The sequence below is a fragment of the Lindgomyces ingoldianus genome (assembly GCF_010093535.1).
Source record: "Lindgomyces ingoldianus strain ATCC 200398 unplaced genomic scaffold BDR25scaffold_23, whole genome shotgun sequence".
Lineage (NCBI taxonomy): Eukaryota > Fungi > Ascomycota > Dothideomycetes > Pleosporales > Lindgomycetaceae > Lindgomyces > Lindgomyces ingoldianus.
Genome location: NW_022985184.1, coordinates 507,773 through 524,797, shown reverse-complemented (window position 1 = coordinate 524,797; position 17,025 = coordinate 507,773). Strand labels below are relative to the sequence as shown.

Sequence of the window (17,025 nt, the reverse complement as noted above, 5' to 3'; positions counted from 1 at the left end):
ATCACACCTAACATCAAAGATCGGTTTCTGTAAGCAAGTGAATCTGGAAGAGACGAATAAGGCGATGTAGGATCTTGGGTATTTAGATACCGTTTGCCCGGTCGATTGAGTGCGTGCTTTTGGGTAGCGATGGGAATGGCGCTGGAAGTCAACGTGCTGGAGATGGAAACTTGGCATTATAAGCCGGGGCCGCGATACCCGTTTTGAAGCGGAGATATTCCTAAGATTGATTTCGGTCTGCTATCTTGGGCTCCATGTAAAGATTTATGTGACGAGTGATGGAAGGATGAGATTGTCGACGCTCGTTTTCCCCAACCATAGATAGAACACTAGTCTGAAAACGGGTAAAGTGTTAGCTCGGACCCTCTCAGGAAGGGGCAGCGTAGGGGTCAAATTTGTGTCCAGCAAGAGGTGACCTAGAGAGTTCGCTCTCGACCCAGTCCACTGGTTGTCAACCTTCTCATCACTACCATTTCTTTCTAATATGCCCGTAGCTCCCGCATACGCTATTCTTTCTAGCTATTATCATGCTTCTCGAAGATAGATCTTACCTTATTGTTATTGTCGCTGCGATCGTCTCCCACCCACCACACTTCATAGGCGGTTGGATGCTATTTAACATCTATCAGCAATTTTCAAATAGACCGACGAATGATGGAATGGTAGGAACGCTTACAATTTCAAGCAGTCTATACTCCAGCTTCACTGTTTCAAAAAAAAAAAAATTCTGAGACAGTAAAAGTTGAATAGCACCCACCGCTCCTCACTCAATTCTTCGCCACTCTCGTCAATACCCGTTTCGAATTCGTTTAGATCAGAACCATCACGTGTTTGTTTAGGGAACTCAGCCTGATAGTTTGTAGAACGATGCCAGGGTCGACATGAATTTGTCGAGGGAATATGGTGGCTATACGGTAGACATACTAACTTGTAGGATCAGATAATTCTCTCTAGGTTGCAGTTAGAAGAAGTGGAGGGAGCTTGGGTTATGTCGGAGCCACGACTCTGTGACATAGCATCTAGGTAACTTCAACAAACAACATCTTTCTTGGCAAGTGAATACAGCATCACCAGCCCCTTTGAATTCCATCCCGCACTCCACATCCTCACCTCCTTCTTCCTATCCGCGTCTTCCAGTGCCATTTTGGAATACCCCCTTTCTTCACATAACCGAAACCCATGTGAAAAAGGTAGACACCTGTGCATTGCTTTATTCGAGCTGTTAACCTGATATAGCAGTGCCTCTTTCAGGATCTTCCTCGACGCATTGGAGGATATATCTTTATATATGCCAACGCGGACCAGTGTGTCTTGCTTCAATCTTGAGGTCTCGAGGTAGCGAACGGTTCATGGCGCCTGGTTGCATTGGCTTTTCGATGCTGTCTTGGAATGTGTTCTGGGCATATTAATTCTTCGCCGAGTTCGTCTGCTCATGTTTGGCTCGTGTTCGCTACTTCTCGGAGAAATGATGGGTGCATGTACTGAGTGCCTAGGTCCCCTGACTGCGCGTAAAGAGGGAGCTATGAATGGCTTGTTTATAAGTTGTCCCGAGTTGTAGCTTCATACTCTTATACTTTATCTAGTGAGGCTATTATCATAAGCCCTGCTGTCGATTTATGTCGTTGCTGCTGGATTTTCCGACAATTTCAATCTTGGGTCACCAGCACTCCTAATTGGGCAAGGCGTGAAGAGGGATTATTAAGTTGCACATTTTTTTTCGTGCCTGCTCCTCTACTCATTATTCTGATATATTCCTATGGTTCATAGAACCAAAGTTATTGAGACAGATGATTCTCCTGTCACCGTTTCCGCGATCAGCGATCTACAGGGGCCGTGCGTCAGGTCAAACACCAACCCGTATCCTCGTTCAACAAGTGTTTTCGTCGCATGTTTATTAAGATTACCTAGGACTTGGAGATGCAAACTTGCAACGCAAGAGATGCAAAAGATGCCCTATCACTAGAAAGGTGTTCGATTGGGACAAGGAGGGATTTGCTTAAGACCAGTTTGCGTCAACCGCCTTTGCCACCTTTGGATTTCAATCTGGAATTCAAGGTTCTTCATTTCCATGGCACGTGCGACTTGGCAGCGCCTACAGCGTATTTTAAGCACGAGAGGAATTGCTCTCCCACCAAACCCATTCTCCTGTACCTTTTCTTAGCTCACATTTCGCAGGCAGGCACCAAAAACAAGCTCACGACAACTCAAATCCTAAAAAGCTTAAATCGCAAAAAGAGACGAATCTCTCCAATAATATCCTACCCTGAAGCTCTTTAGGTTTCGGATGTACCTGGATGCGAGGCTCGTGCAGCTTTTGCTCAGCCTCACACCTCAGGATAAGCGCCACATCGCCACTCTCTAGCACCGGCTTCTGCGCTCCCGTGAACGCCCCAAACGATTTTAGACCTCAGTATCGAATTAGGATGGACATTTCTTGTGAACTTCGTCTCAGAATCTGCGCCTTCACCCCTGATTCTTCTCCCACGTGGCTGCTATCTTCTCCTAAGGTACACTTGTCCGCCCCTGCCAACAATCTAGCCTCGGAGAGGCAGCCTTCCGCGAGGCGCTTCATAGAAACGGCACAACATGAGGCAGCAAAAATATCTGTTCCTTAATCGGGATCGTCATACGTGGTGGTGAAACTTCCGGCCTTGTTGGCCGTGCCTCATCTCCCTAGGCATACTTAAGGGTGCTCCCCTCGTCGAGATGGAGTTTGGATATCTGATCATACTTTAGAGTACCGGGTCACGAGTTCCTTCCCTTCTAGCCATTTTCATACTTTCGTTAGACTTTCTTTTGACTTTCGTTCATCATGAAATCTTCTATCTTCCTGGCAGCGCTCGCAACATTTCCTTTAGTTTTTGCTTCAAACCAAGGGTACGGCGGGAACAACAACAATAACAACAACAACTACAACAACGACAACAATAAGAACAACCAGTACGGCAACAACCAGTATGGCAACAACCAGTATGGCAACAACCAGGAGCAGAAGTCCAAGGGCTACGACAATGGCTACGAGCAAAAGTCAAAGGGCTACGACAATGGCTACGAGCAAAAGTCAAAGGGCTACAACAATGGCTACGAACAGAAGTCCAAGGGCTACGATAATGGCTACGAGCAGAAGTCAACAATGACTGCCAATTACGGCTACGAGCAGAAGTCAAAAGGTGGTGGAAATGGGTATGAGCAGAAATCAACCGCTGCACCAAACAACTATTATCCAAGCGCAACCTATGCGGCAGCCCCGAGCAAGCAAACCGTAGCCGTTGGCAAAGACGGCCTCAAGTTCACGCCAGACAACATCTATGCCAAGATTGGTGATGAGATCGAGTTCCAATTCTTCCCAAAGAATCACTCGGTTGTGCAATCTTCGTTCGCCAACCCATGCAACCCACTTGAGGGAGCAATCTTCTCTGGATTCATTCCGAGTACCGGGGGCGCAGCTGTATGTCTTTCCCACTGCTCGAAAAATTCAATAAGCTAACTTAGATAATAGAGCCAAACATTCACGATCAAAGTGACCACTGACAAGCCCATCTGGCTATACTGCGGAGCTCTCAAGCCAATGCCACATTGCGCCTCGGGAATGGTCGCTGCAATCAACGCCCCGTAAGTATCCACTTCCTGCATGTCTATCTTGAGACCATATGACTAACGTTCCTTCAGAGCAACCGGTAACACTCTCGAGGCCTTCCGTGGCCTCGCAATGAAGACAAATTCCAGCACATTCCCAGGCGCAGTGAGCGGTGGAACGCTCAATGGTCAAGCTCCACCACCTCCAGCTGGAACCGCCCTTGCGTCTAGTGCGCCCCCTCCCCCACCCCCACCTCCACCAGCTGCTACCAGCGAAGTACCTCCACCCCCGCCCCCTGCTGCTTCGGGAACTGAACTCGCGACCTTCGTACCCCCGCCGCCACCAGCTGCTACTGCCAGCGGAGTACCCCCACCACCTCCTGCCAACGGTACTGTACCCATTGGTAACGGTTCGCCCACTGCTACGACTACAGATGGTATTGTTTTGTCAACAGGAGCCGCATCTTCCCTTGTTGCAAGGACTGGTGCGATTGGAGGCTTTTTTGTTGTCTTTGTTGGATTTATGTTGTAATGGCCCGCACAAACCTGGAGTTTGATAATGATACCCGCAGGAATCGGAGTTTAATATTATTGTATAAAAGCATTCGAAAGCTTCTGGAAAAGTAATGTAATGCTTATATAGATTTGAATTCCTGCATTGCCGTGTTTTTGTCTCTTGTGTACGTTGCCTGTCGACACTTTGAGCGTTACAGAGGCAGTTGACTTAAACTGTAGTTCTGTGTCGGGACAAATTCTGACTTCGGAAGTATGTTCCAACGCAGGATAAGCATGTTTCACGGAAATAAAGAACTTGCCTCTTGAGGTGAATTTCAACCACTAAGGTTAGCAACACCCACGACCTATCATTATATTATCTTCGTAGTATCAAAATTTCCCTACAACATTCTTTCCATTTCCCATTTCACAAACAACCCTTCTTCAATCGACTAGCAACATGCAACACAATGATACTTCCAACCCTGCATTCCGGACCTAACTCCAAGTCTTTGAGATGGAAAACGTGAAAACAGTACTCGTATGACTTCATTCCCACATCATCACCTAAAGAGCCCGACCCTGCTCCGTATCGTTTGCGGTTATAGCCATGTCTTACGCTGTGGTTTCTCTCTTGCTCCCTTCTAATCCTAAGCATTTACGTACTCTATCTGTACAGCCCCAAAACCAAACCTATTGATGTGGTACTAGATGGGTTGGTGAATAATTTAGCTCCGCTGTTTATGGTGGGGCTTGTGCTCTCTAGGTTTGTGGAGCATTGAAAATATGCTATAATATCGATGACTAGGGAGTCGCGGGAAGTTGGGAGAAGGTATGTTCTTCGTCCCGACTTGTATATCCACCCCAACTCCCAGTCCCGAATCCAGCCTCCTTCAGAAGGCCTCTGTCCTCTCCCTGAAATTGGTACATTTGCATATGTACCTAGAAACTCTACAGCTAATTTCCAACAGCAGCGATAAACCCGGGCCTCATACCCAGCGCACCAACTAACATTTACATCCTCCCCTTCTCCGAAATAATCCCTCCAATTGTCTTCAGCATCCTCCGCTTCATCAGAGCCCGCCTCCCCTGGATGCTCCTCTTTTGCATCCTCGCGAACGCGGAAGCCCTTATCGTATCCACCATTATGCCGAAGCAGAAAGGGTATAACTACACATATATAAATAAATAAATATATATATATATATGCAGCTCTAGATGCAGGTGCCTGGACCGGGGTTTATGAGAGGCTTAGATGCGAATTGAAAACGTTGGGATTTAGGTGTACGAGTCTGCGACACGAAAGAGGGCGGTGGCGGTGCACTATCATGGAGCAAACTAGCTCGGAAGTCTGGGGGGTGCTAAAGCCGAAGATTGCCTACCGGAACGCCTCGTATTGATGCAGTCCTATCGCGATGTGCACTCAGACGACAGTCTTCCACAGTAAGTGTGCAAGAGAATCGCCTCGCTTACATTCCCATTGTTTACCCTTTGGCACTAAAGATTGAAGTTCAAACTGTGGAAGACATCATGGGGCTGGCGAAGGACCAATCAAATAACTTTAATCGATCGCTCATAAATCGGCAATGTCCGATATTTTATTGGCTTGTGATTGGTCGATTTCCAACAGCTCTGTAAAATCATTGATGCTTCGGACAACTTCACTTTTCCAACCCTCCCAAACATCAAACCTCCAAAGCAAAGCTATAGTTTTGAATATATCATTTTGTACGAAGTCTTCCGCTCTATCTATCTAGCCTGCGTTCTCGCGATTCTTGCATCCAATAATGTATGAAAATTTCATGCTAGAGTAGGTGACTTTTGAGGTGATCTGTGGAGGGTTCCAAGGTTAGGTGTTGGATCTCGAAAACTTTTGCAAGAAATGCAAGACTACAACAACGATATGAATCAATTAACTTGCTAAGTATTCTCATTGAAATATTGTCTAATACCTGGAATTTGAACCTGATTTGGTGTTGACATGGATGATTCTAGCATTCAGAACTACGTAGTGCAATGAAACACAATCACCCTCGGTTAGCAAGTAAAGTAGGGTGAAAAATTGTAGGCGGTTTTAACATATGGAGATTTTGAAGGGAAATTTCATCGAGTAAAAATGCTGGACCCATATGCATACGCTATGTGGCACTCAACTCCATCAATCCAAACCAATCCAACGCCACCAATGCAAATCAGATCCTCCTCAAAAACGAAAACCAAAACCGATCAAAACCCCTTCACACACCACCTTCTCAATTTAATTCAAACAGCCTCATCGCCTTCCCCTTTCTTTCCCCACGGTGCATGACAAAGACTTGTACACTCCTTCTTACACTTCTTACAAACCCACCACTTCGGCCCGCCCTTCAAAACCTTACTACAATTCTTACACTTCGTATGTCTTCTCGGATCCCTCAACTCACACCTAGTCCTCTTCTCCCTAATCTCCAGAAGCTCATCATCGGGCTTAATATCACATGTCCGACACACATTGCGTGAGATGCAGTTTGTCGGTTGCCGGGAGTAGTAGGACGCGCCCTTCCACATCCGCTGGATGGTGTTGGGGTGCGTGGTGGGAGGCGCGCAGATGCAGATTCGTGAGTCGATGCGTGGGGCCGTGGTGGAATGTTGGATGGTCGTCCAGTAGCATTTGTTGCAGTAGGGACGACAGCTGTCGAGGTGCCAGTATGGAGTTGTTTGGCGGAGATTGCGGAAGCGTTTGCATCCCTACGTCGATATACGGTTATTATCTTTGGTTCCGGAAACGGAGGTGGGTGCGAAGGTGGAAAGAGTGACTTACAGGACATATTGTGTTCGTGCAGACCCAGCACCGCTCCTTCGACCCTGGTTCACACGCATATCTTCGGAAGTGCTGCAAACGCCGGTCGTAGTCGGTGACTGGAAGAACAGCTTCGCGCACGCTTTTCGATGCCAGACTGAGGTTGACAATATCTGTGTAATGCAAATCCTCAACCACTAGCATAAGGATATCATAGATGCCCAAGAAATCTGCCAAACCAGTTGGCTCCCCATCCCCTCCTTTGTAGCGATTCGGGCCTTTTTTGTTCCGCCTGGTCTTCAGTTTAATCTCATGGGGAGTTGGAAGTCGCTGGCTAGTCTTAACTGCAAAGCGTCTGCCGTATCGGGTTCGGGACTTGATACTGAGCGGGAGACAGCGGAAGAAGACCACTGGAATGAAATATAGTATGTACAGAAAGATACCGATGAACCTGGGAAAGGTGGATACGAACTCGAACATCCATTCTCGGAAGGAACGTTGTTGGCGCTGGCTGTCCCGCGCTGCTATGGCGCAAAAGGTGAGGCTAGTGATTATGTTTACAACAGCAATTAAGCCGTAGAAGAAGCTATGTGGAATTAGCACATGGACAAAAAAGCAGCTAAGTGGAGATCTCAATTAGGGACTTTCGTGGTTTAAAGTCTTAGTCCCCCAGACAAAACACCTATCAAAAGAAAGTGTATACGTACGAGAGAGTAATACCATACTGCCACTCCTGCACATAACTTTTACACATCTGAAATGGACTGGTTTTCGTAGCGTTGAGCCTTGCTGAGATCTCAAAGAAGCTCTCGGTCGTGTTTGGCGGAAGTTGCCAGTAATGCGATCCGGATCCCCTGCATCGATTGACATCATGGGGAGCATATCCTGCCTGGTAGCGCGTAACTATTGAAAGCATTACAGTAACGGCGAGGTCTATGAAGCCGAAGACTATCGTAAACGGTGGTGGAATGATAATTGCCGGGATCCAGACGGCGAAATTCCAGTAGAAGCCGAATTTGCCCTAGATCTTGTTAATGATTGATCGTCACATAATTAGAATATGTGACCTTGGAGGAGGACGAAATAAGGGCTGCGACATTGTGACTTAGGATTTTGCAGAGGAAGCACTTTCCTAGAAGAACAGCGCATAGAAAGAAAACGAAGAACTCGAAACTGAAGCACGTGTTCATTCGACTATAGTGAGAGTTATTTCTTACCCATTGTACGGCGAGATGCTCTCCCTTTGCAATTACTGGGTTGTACGGAGCTCCCTGGAGCACATCATGGCTCTTGATGAGGTTCCAGTGGTTCGAAGACGTTCCAAAGTAGATACCAAAAGGCACAAAGATGGCGAAGCGAATGATGCCGATGGGAACGCCCGCTAGTTGTGTCCCTAGTTGACAAGTATATTAGATAGTTAATTTGCGATCGCTTTATTAATGCCAGGAGGAGTAGGGGTGCTACCATTGAGACCCATGAAGCGCATCGTGTCACCCAATGTAAGTCAGCTGGGTTAGGGTATGTATGTAAGGGAGCGTGGTGAAATGAAGAAAACTCGGTGTAGAATAGGCATGAAGAATAAAAGCCGTCTTGGTGTCTAAGCCATTAGCATATAGAACGTTCGTGGGTGAAGAAATGCAGGTTTGAAAACGAGGCCAGATTCTCGGCTCGTACAAGCAAGTGTGGGGGGGCTTAGCTGTGAGGCAGTCACCAGCACCACTCAAGCGGCTTCAGCCTTGTGTGACTTAGCCAAACTAACGATTCGGGAGAAGAGAGGAGAAATAACGATGGCGCGGGCTTTGCTGCGTTGAGTCTGGGCTGGGAGCCTTGGGAAATTGTTCAAGCGTCACGGGTGGGAGGTCTCCCGTTTGCATCTGCCAAGCTCCGGTGAACGCAAGCGGGCGGATGGTTCAGCTCGGGACTCAAGATAGCTCGCATTTAGAAGCAGCCATTCATCGCTAGACATGCTGCGCATTTGAGCCGTTGCTCGTAACTGCGCATGATTGTTCTTTGGTCCGATGAGCAAGTAGGGTTCATGGTGCTGGTAATGCCCACCAGCCTCGGACTTTGCGATTAGGCCGATAGCGACGACCAAAGCCATACATGACTGACATCTTTCCACAGAGTAGAGGAGGTGAGGTTGAAGGAAGATTCTCATGGTCTGATATCCGTCATCGCCAAGCCAGAGACGGTTGGCAGGTCCACTGGTAGCTCCATGCTAATGCCAAGGTTGGACGCTCTCCCCATAGCAACGGTGCTGTTTACCACGCAACCATCCTCCCCTCTTGGCTTGTTCCAGAAGACCCAACCCCCAATCGCTAGGCGCACAAAGCCAAAATTCCCTCCTTCTCCGCAATCTCTAATTGCTGGCTGCATGCATCTCCATTTCCCTCCCTTCTCCTGCATCTTCACGCACCATACTCACCCTATTTCGACTTTATCTCAATAGCTTTGACTGCACTCTCTCTACAGTACTTCCATCTTAGCCGGACTCAAGATGGAAGCGCTGCTCTCCCTCGGCTTTGACAATATTGCGTCCAAGGACACGCAGAAGATTCGGAAGGGCCTTCGCCAGATTGAGGGCATGCTCGCCCAAATTTGTCTGTCGGGTGGGAAGTCGAAACCATCAACACCATCACACCGACGGAATGCGTCCGCAATCAATCTCGGCGAGCAACAAAGCCCGAAGAAACTCAGCGCGTTATCTGAGGACCTCGCTTTTAGGGAATTTTTCAGGTTACAGGAAGGCTTTGAGTGGAATGGTAGGCTCTTCGGTGACTAATGGCGAACGAACGCTAGCTGACTGAGACATTCTAGTTGCAACGAGAGTGGTTGACTGCCTCGAACGCCTGCTGGGGATGGCTAGTAGTAAGTGACTTTCTGTAGACTGCTTCATGCGAACAAATGCTGATCGAAGCTCGATCAGATGGTCAGAACGATCTTCTTATCCTCTCCGCGCTCTCAAATCTCCAGGGCCTACTCCTCCTCCACCCACCATCCCGCACAATATTTGGCCGCGAGATATACATGAACATGCTATTGGACCTGCTCGACCCGTACAATTGCCCGGCAATCCAGTCGTCCACTCTGTTGGTTCTAGTCACTGCACTTCTCGCAACGCCTCAGAATACACGGACATTCGAGAGCATCGATGGGTTGCTTACAATAACGAGCTTATTCAAGTCCGACGAGACGACACAGAACGTCAAGCTAAAGCTGCTCGAATTCCTATACTTTTACCTTATGCCCGAAGTTCCGGTATCTCCTGCCAGCGCTCCAAATACCGCGATGGGCTTACATCGAAGTCCAAGCAAATTGGTCAGTGCCTTTGAGAAGCGGAACAGTACTGTAAGCGGAGACGATCCTGGAGGAGCATCGAGGAAGAATATTCGGACCCAAGAGGAGAAGCAGCACCTGCTGGGGAGATACTTGAACAACGTGGAGGGGCTGGTGCAGGATTTGCGGGAGACTGCACCGTTCACCCCTATGGCGTGTTGATACCGAGCATACCACGCAGTCAGGCAGGGAGTAGGAAAGACAGAGCCTGCTTCCTTCACCAGCTCCGCCATTTTCTCGCCATATTTTTTATGTTTCTTTGTCTTTGCTTTCTTGCCAATACCTTTTAAACCGACTCGACTCTCTCATCGCTGTTTCCTTGATCCAGTCCATAGCGGCGTCTTGGTCTTAGTCTTCAGAGAACTGGGTAATATCTGGTGCATCGTGGCCGTGGCCGGCCTTTTTTCCTCTGGGTAGCTCATCTTGGTCTTCCTGCTTGTATGGCATTGATGCATAGCGTGGGCGGGTTGTCCGTGGTAATACAGGTTTCTTTTCGGAGTATTGTCTGGTAGACAGGGATACCATTGCTCTGGCCCCGAAATGGGTTACACATTGCTAAGATTTATCTTGAATTTAATAGTGGGCGCAAGGCTGACATCATATTTTGTGCTGCAAGTAGACCCCGGTGATGGCTGGTCCTGTGCTAGAGCTTTCTGTCCTGTTTAGCTGGCCTATTGCGAACTATCGATATTGACAGCTTTACGGGGTGGGATTTGCTTAAGCCACTGTGTTGTTTAGCCGCAGCCTTCCCAACATGGGTATCTAACAAAAGAATCACTACGGGTTAGCGCTCCGACCGACTCCAACCACACCTACTCGGATTGGATGGCCAGCCCTCCTGGTGAGCCAAAAGACCAGTATGTTAAGTACAGTAGTCGAACCGAAACGGGTGGTATAAAATCCAATCCCAAAAAATCCAACTCCCTAAGTTCGTAGACTTCAATCCTAAGGAGAATCTTTAGGGTCACGAGAGCGGAGCATTATGGCGACCAGAGCCGGCCCCCTTAGGCTTTAAGGAGCGGCATTTACTAAAGATTAAGTGAACTGGAAGCTATAGGTAGTAGCATACACTTTCTGTAATCTTAGCAGATGTATTCTTAGCCAGGGAAGAGAAATAAATTAGAAATCATTGTTCTAGTTCACAAAACTTGCCGGTTCGCTCCACAAAGCCAGTTGCAATAGGAAAGCCTATTTAACGAACGCCTAACACCTGCACCAGATCGAAAAGCGAGGTGTCAAAGAACAACTAGGGCGTACACTTTTCTCCACTCACCTAAGCCCACTCTACTGAAACCAAGCACATATTATCAGACGTGCTCAGCTCCACACTATTCATTGCTAACAGTTCTGTTGCAACTCTGCTGTGTCCCCCACTTTCAGTCTACATAACCCGTAGTAAGACCGACGCTTGCCTTCGCCAGTAGCTGTGCTACTATCTCTTTGTATTCTAATGTTTCAGCCAACAAAAGCGGAATGTTTTCACTAATCTTGTCTTCAGAAATAGGATCAATACTATCCTTTGCTATCAGCAGCTACTATTCCCTCCTATCTACTTTGTGCAACGCACAAAAGCGAGGTCTCGCGGAAAGTGTCTTCAGCACCAGGGTCAACGTCTCTATGTGCAAGTAGCTGCTCCACTACTGCTTCGTATCCTTCAATTGCAGTAATCGAAAGCCATGGTTTGTCAAAACACTTCGTTAGAGTCGGTGTCGACCCCTTTATGTGCTAACAACCCTTCTACTTTTGCCTTATGTCCTTTCAATGTGGCAAGCAGAAGTGGTGTTTAGACTTCCGTGTCTTTAGCATTAGAACCAACACCTGCGTGTACAAGTAGCTGTTCTACCACTATCTGAGCCTGTTAACATTTGGCTGAGTTATAGCGCTGGAAAGCCAATAGCTTTTAAGGACCCTAAGAATGCATTGTACTAGCTACCAATTTCCGCCCTCTATAACTCACCAAGCCTTGGACAGATTTGGCCGATGATTATTCCCCTCTTAGAGAAGACTCGTTGAGCTCTACAAATACTGCATAAAGAACTATTTAATAGCTCCTACCGTTCGGTAGTGGTTTGAGCTGAAGACGCCAAGAGGGCAGGAGTTGAAATCGAAAAGGTGGGGTGCCAAATCCAATTTCTGTTAAACACAGTTTACCAAAATTTAGAAGAGATTAAAACAAGAAGATTCAAGGAAGAAGGAGCCAACATGCTTCCACAGTCTTAGAAGTTTATAGGAAACAATTCTGAGATTTTAGGAATCTACACATCTCTACTGGCGAGTATGGTCGCTCTGGAAAGAGTGTAAATATCATTTAGAGAACGACGGTTTACGGAACAATCAGCCTGCTCATAAGTAACGTCGATCGGGCCGTGGCGGGACAGTGGGTGTGGCGAGACGATATTCAGGTACTTTGACTTTTCCATAATAAAAATAATCATTTTCGTGCTAGAATCGACCCAATTTTAGTTTTGTCTTGATGTGTGCCCAATTGCGAAGATCTTGGGCATTGTAAATCTAAAAATTACGTTCGGCATTGTCGTTGCCGCCTTAATTTTTAGATCACCTTTGTTCATAATTAAAAAGCCTCAAGCTACCACATCACGACCAAAGATGTTCTTTCGACTTTGAAGAATACAAAGCTCTTTGACATTGGTTCCTTAGGCTATCTCGAAGACCAGGAGTCTCTATCAGCCTTGTGGCGATCATACGCCGCGATGTCATGCGCTGTCGCCACCCTGGTCGGTACTTTTAGACAAAATCGAACAAGGATCAGCTCGGCACCGTGTGCCAAGGCATTGTATTAATCTCTTAGATAATCTACAGCCAAGAAGAAGCCCCTGGCATTGTGGCTTTAGACATGTGGCTAGGGCACTGCTGACAGAATGCTGACTCTGAAGCCAGACCGTCTGAAATGACTTGCTAGACTTCTACAAGTACTGTACGACACTCGTCTTACGATCCGGTCCCATTTTTAACTGTGCAGAACCTTGTTCTTTGTCGTGCGAAACTCTGCGTCCATGGCTCGAAATGACCCTTTGCACAACATGCAAAAGTCTTGACTTCCGGACGCTCCTTTTGACATGCCTGCAACAAGCTCGGGAGAGACAGGAAGCACGCGACATAGGATATGATGATGCCCCGCTCGCATCTGACCTTCTAGCACCATTAAGACACCACTGCGACATTTTCGAGGTTGGAAAGTCGAGCTCTACATGCAAACTTTGCAAAATCATATTCCAAGCGTTCGAGAAAAGACAGGTCGCTGATGTGGAAGATGCGAGAGGCCTGCAGATCGTCTTCCGCACATTCAGCAACAGGATTCAGGTGTGCTATGAGACTGAGGAACTGATTCAACTTTGTCGGCTCGATGTCTACATGAATGAAGACGATGGTGAGCAGAAAATTAGCAAGACCTCATCCCTAAAGACTGATCCGGGCGATAGTGGAGCAATACTTTCAGCTCTGTGGCATCAAAGAGGACGATTCGCCGCCAATCCTGCGAATGAACGAGAAGGATCCCGGCTCCAAGGAAGCTTTCGCAATCGCGTCATCCTGGCTTCGAAGCTGTTTGGAAAGCCACGCAGATTGTAAACTCACTGCTCAGATCCAGAACACGCCGAAGCGATTGATCAACGTTGGCAGCGAAACCCGGCATCCATTCCTTGTGGAATTTCCTCTGGCCTCTCAACAAGTCGAATGGCTGTCTCTCAGCTACTGTTGGGGCCAAGAAGACCCTTTGATGAAGCTTACTGCAGATACCAGGGAAAGGCTTGAGAACGGAATCCCCTTAGACAGCCTTGATCCTACGATTCGAGATGCGATACTGGTCACAAGAGGTTTGGGGCTCGACTTTATTTGGATTGATGCACTCTGCATTATTCAAGAAGACAACAATAAAGACTGGGATGATCAAGCTCCCAAGATGAATGAGATCTATGGAGGATCGTTGTTGACTCTTGTTGTCGCCAGTTCGAACTCGGTCAAGAGTGGATTTTTGAAGGAGCGTGTAATCCCGTACGTTCCCATATTATCTTCCAACAGCTCATCTGGAGAATCTCCCAACGCTGAGCCTCCTACACGAGTCTATTTTTCGCCAGAATGGGACCCGGACGAAGACAAACTCACAGGGCCATGGACTAACCGAGGATGGACAATGCAAGAAGGTCTGCTCCCCAGCCGACTGCTGCATTTTACGGCTTCTCAGATGATATGGAAATGCTGCGAGGAGGAGAAGTTTGAAAGAGGCGTGACCAAAAGTGTAAACGACATGGTTTCTGATACTCTAGCGCGCTCGGACGACATTTCGTTTGGATCCGCATGGTTCTGGACACTAGACTCTTTTATGAAGTTCAAAAGATTTCCCAGTCATTTACCCACCAACCCAGACTATCCTCTGCTCTCGGATCCGAATACATTTCATTTGTGGTACGATTTGGTCGAAGAGTATACTCCAAGGAGGTTCACCAAAATCAGTGATCGACTAGTAGCAATCTCAGGTCTTGCCAGAATCTTTGGCAGCATAATCCGAACCCATGAGTACGTCGTTGGTCTATGGAAACCGGACTTGATCCGGGGTCTCTTGTGGTACACTGAAGGCTCAATGCTTATCCCTCGACAATCCGTAGACAGCATGAGATCCAGCTATAGCAACTTTCCATCTTGGAGCTGGGCCAGTGTGGGATACGAGATCGTCAAGTTCAGACAGAAGAGCAGCGATATCCTCACAAGTTTGTCTCAAGTCGAGAGTGTATCCATCGAGCTTACTGACCAAAGCCAGCCATTTGGTAATGTTAAAGGTGGTAAGATAACAATCAAAGGTCCACTAAAGAGAGTCTCCAGACTCTACAATGCAGACTGGTCATCTGCAGAAGCCTCCATGTCAGAACTCGAGCGGCATCTGTCAGAAATAGTCGACAAAGAGAGCCTTGGAGGTCTGGCACACAGATTCTCCTCGCCTTCCGGAGGTGGTCATTATGCTGCGCTTCAAATGCTTGGAGATACACACTCGCTTGATCTACTTGTGCTCGAAGCTACGGGTGATGTGTCTAATGGAATCAATGTGTATCGTCGTGTTGGGATGGATACACTCCGATACTTTTGTGACGCAGATGTAGCGTCGCCAGATCTCATCAACAAACTGAAAGAGTCTGAGAGCTCCCTGTCTGCTCGCCTTGGTCCGCAGAGGAGGAAAGGAAGAAAGGTCAAAGGCACTCGTGCTGTAGTTACAGAGTTGAAGTCGGAGCCATGGGGAATTGAAACTATTATAATCATCTGAATGATGAAGCTAGAATTCAAATGGGAATTTGGAGACAAAATGTTTGCCAGGGATACTCTGAACTTTTCTGAACCAAGATACTCTGGCTCCAACAACACGACCAATGATTCTCAAGATACATCGCTTTGATCATCCTCTTCCGCTCATACTATGGGCAGCAAAGCAAATGATCACGATGGAGGAGAGATCACTCTCACACACGGCAGCATTTTCATTCTCACCACCCTATAGCATCCATGACGCGTAGATTACGATTCTCATGTTACCTTCGGGCTGACAGCCCCGTCATAGTCCGATTTGCCACTGCCAAACTCCGACGATAGACGGCTCTCGCGAGAGGAGAACACAAATGCTAGACTCAATGTTGGAGGACAACATAATTAGAGGGGTACTAGTCCAAACTTGCAAAGTCGAGGAGCAGTTGAAGATGCCATCTCAGCAATTACAGAGTCGGAGAGCGCTCGAAGGCACTCATTCAAGGGCACTCATTCGAGGGCACGCGTTCGATGGGACCCGTTCGATGGGACCCGTTCGAGTCCACAAGCTCAAGGGGACAATTTCGAGGGCATATAGTACGATCAAGGGCACATGTTATCTTTTGCGTCCGACGAGTAAGGCAGCCACAGTGGTGGAGGTCGCTACTAGTAATTAAAAATGACCCAGCTCTAGGTAGTCTTTGCTCCTCCGGAACCCTTGTACATTGTGACCAATAGTGTTCTCCTTATGTTCCAGGGTGGCACCAGAATTAAAGTCAAAAGGTGCACAATCACGACGCCGGTTTTGCACGCGACTGTATGGCAGTATCCACTCCTAGATATTACGCAAAGACCCAGTATATTACTTTAAAACCCATCAAGCTTATGCTAACACTTATGTAGAAACCCTCCCACCACTTATTACCACATTTGCGCTACTGGAACCTTTGGCGATCCCTTATCATGCTCTGTGTGCGTCTTAGACTCTTTCCTTAACGTCTCCTTCGTCTGTACCCTTTTGCCCTTTGGTTCTCTATCGACTTCTGCAGCATTTTTGCGCTTCCGGCCGCGTTTGGGCTTATCTGCTATGCCATCTGCCGTGCCCTCGGCTGTGCCATCCACGGTCTCTACTGCAGCCTTTTTAGGCTTTCGTCCACGTTTGCCTTTGGATTTTTCCTTCGCAGCGTCTTGCTCGGCCCGCTTCACTCTTGCGTCCACGAGGTCTTCGTAGCTCATGATCTTTGCTGTTCCTAGGACCACCGACTTCGTTGATCGTCGAACCTTGGCTTCATTATTGATTTTCATCATCAGTCGAATCTGATTTTGCTGGAGAGCCCCCTTAGCAAACGATGCTTGAGCGGCTTTCGCAAATTTCTGTAGGTGTCTATAGAAACGCAGCTTGCTCGTCTCGTCCATAGCGTCGGTGTTATACTTCATAATGATATTCTGCAGCGACGTAAGACCCTCTGCTGACACTGGCGTTACAGGTGATTCCAATGCTGCATCTTCCGGAGCAGGTATTATCTCGTTGATTTGGGGAACGGTCAATTCAGCAAGAGGTTTTGGCATCGTTCTGAGCACTCTATCTGGAT

At 47.6% G+C, this 17,025-nt stretch overlaps 7 protein-coding genes across 7 annotated transcripts; 4 read left to right on the top strand and 3 right to left on the bottom strand.

Moving 5' to 3' along the window:
- Window positions 1–659: 659 nt before the first annotated feature.
- Window positions 660–1,702, top strand: BDR25DRAFT_357151 (uncharacterized protein; the record flags this gene model as incomplete). The annotated part of the gene is made up of 8 exons (XM_033695768.1): window positions 660–707; window positions 743–829; window positions 864–914; window positions 955–1,007; window positions 1,057–1,181; window positions 1,237–1,304; window positions 1,340–1,544; window positions 1,602–1,702. 8 exons carry the CDS (start codon window positions 660–662, stop codon window positions 1,700–1,702), a joined length of 738 nt encoding a protein of 245 aa, XP_033545629.1.
- Window positions 1,703–3,133: 1,431 nt separating this feature from the next.
- Window positions 3,134–4,108, top strand: BDR25DRAFT_230348 (Cupredoxin; the record flags this gene model as incomplete). The annotated part of the gene is made up of 3 exons (XM_033685337.1): window positions 3,134–3,448; window positions 3,500–3,612; window positions 3,670–4,108. The coding sequence occupies 3 exons, from the start codon at window positions 3,134–3,136 to the stop codon at window positions 4,106–4,108; spliced, it is 867 nt and encodes a 288-aa protein (XP_033545628.1).
- Window positions 4,109–6,051: 1,943 nt separating this feature from the next.
- On the bottom strand, window positions 6,052–8,516 carry BDR25DRAFT_52970 (uncharacterized protein). Its single transcript, XM_033698701.1, has 5 exons — window positions 8,315–8,516; window positions 8,068–8,243; window positions 7,558–7,871; window positions 6,872–7,436; window positions 6,052–6,798 (listed from the first exon to the last, which is right to left on the bottom strand). The coding sequence occupies exons 1-5, from the start codon at window positions 8,334–8,336 to the stop codon at window positions 6,334–6,336; spliced, it is 1,542 nt and encodes a 513-aa protein (XP_033545627.1). The 5' UTR covers window positions 8,337–8,516; the 3' UTR covers window positions 6,052–6,333.
- A 661-nt stretch (window positions 8,517–9,177) lies between these two features.
- Window positions 9,178–10,348, top strand: BDR25DRAFT_372628 (cell division control protein 14; the record flags this gene model as incomplete). The annotated part of the gene is made up of 3 exons (XM_033697238.1): window positions 9,178–9,612; window positions 9,668–9,718; window positions 9,768–10,348. The coding sequence occupies exons 1-3, from the start codon at window positions 9,348–9,350 to the stop codon at window positions 10,346–10,348; spliced, it is 897 nt and encodes a 298-aa protein (XP_033545626.1). The 5' UTR covers window positions 9,178–9,347.
- Window positions 10,349–11,320: 972 nt separating this feature from the next.
- BDR25DRAFT_357145 (uncharacterized protein) lies at window positions 11,321–12,621 on the bottom strand (the record flags this gene model as incomplete). The annotated part of the gene is made up of 10 exons (XM_033695767.1): window positions 11,321–11,374; window positions 11,403–11,432; window positions 11,475–11,567; window positions 11,593–11,698; window positions 11,754–11,878; window positions 11,976–12,031; window positions 12,144–12,180; window positions 12,242–12,319; window positions 12,361–12,391; window positions 12,446–12,621. 10 exons carry the CDS (start codon window positions 12,619–12,621, stop codon window positions 11,321–11,323), a joined length of 786 nt encoding a protein of 261 aa, XP_033545625.1.
- Window positions 12,622–13,124: 503 nt separating this feature from the next.
- BDR25DRAFT_344049 (HET-domain-containing protein) lies at window positions 13,125–15,600 on the top strand. The gene is made up of 2 exons (XM_033693895.1): window positions 13,125–13,574; window positions 13,627–15,600. Exons 1-2 carry the CDS (start codon window positions 13,211–13,213, stop codon window positions 15,456–15,458), a joined length of 2,196 nt encoding a protein of 731 aa, XP_033545624.1. The 5' UTR covers window positions 13,125–13,210; the 3' UTR covers window positions 15,459–15,600.
- A 1,015-nt stretch (window positions 15,601–16,615) lies between these two features.
- On the bottom strand, window positions 16,616–17,002 carry BDR25DRAFT_176650 (uncharacterized protein; the record flags this gene model as incomplete). Its single annotated transcript, XM_033684176.1, has 1 exon — window positions 16,616–17,002. A coding segment is annotated over one exon (387 nt), but the record flags the coding sequence as incomplete, so codon positions are not given.
- Window positions 17,003–17,025: the final 23 nt, after the last annotated feature.

Bases quoted from the DNA above. Each gene is read 5' to 3' on its own strand.
- BDR25DRAFT_52970 (XM_033698701.1), bottom strand. From the start codon at position 8,336: ATGCGCTTCATGGGTCTCAATG. The intron at 8,244-8,314 runs GTAGCACCCCTA...CTTGTCAACTAG, and splicing joins GCGCTTCATGGGTCTCAATG to GGACACAACTAGCGGGCGTT. The intron at 6,799-6,871 runs GTAAGTCACTCT...ATATCGACGTAG, and splicing joins GCACGAACACAATATGTCCT to GGATGCAAACGCTTCCGCAA.
- BDR25DRAFT_344049 (XM_033693895.1), top strand. From the start codon at position 13,211: ATGACCCTTTGCACAACATGCAAAAGTCTTGACTTCCGGACGCTCCTT. The intron at 13,575-13,626 runs GTGAGCAGAAAA...TCCGGGCGATAG, and splicing joins CTACATGAATGAAGACGATG to TGGAGCAATACTTTCAGCTC.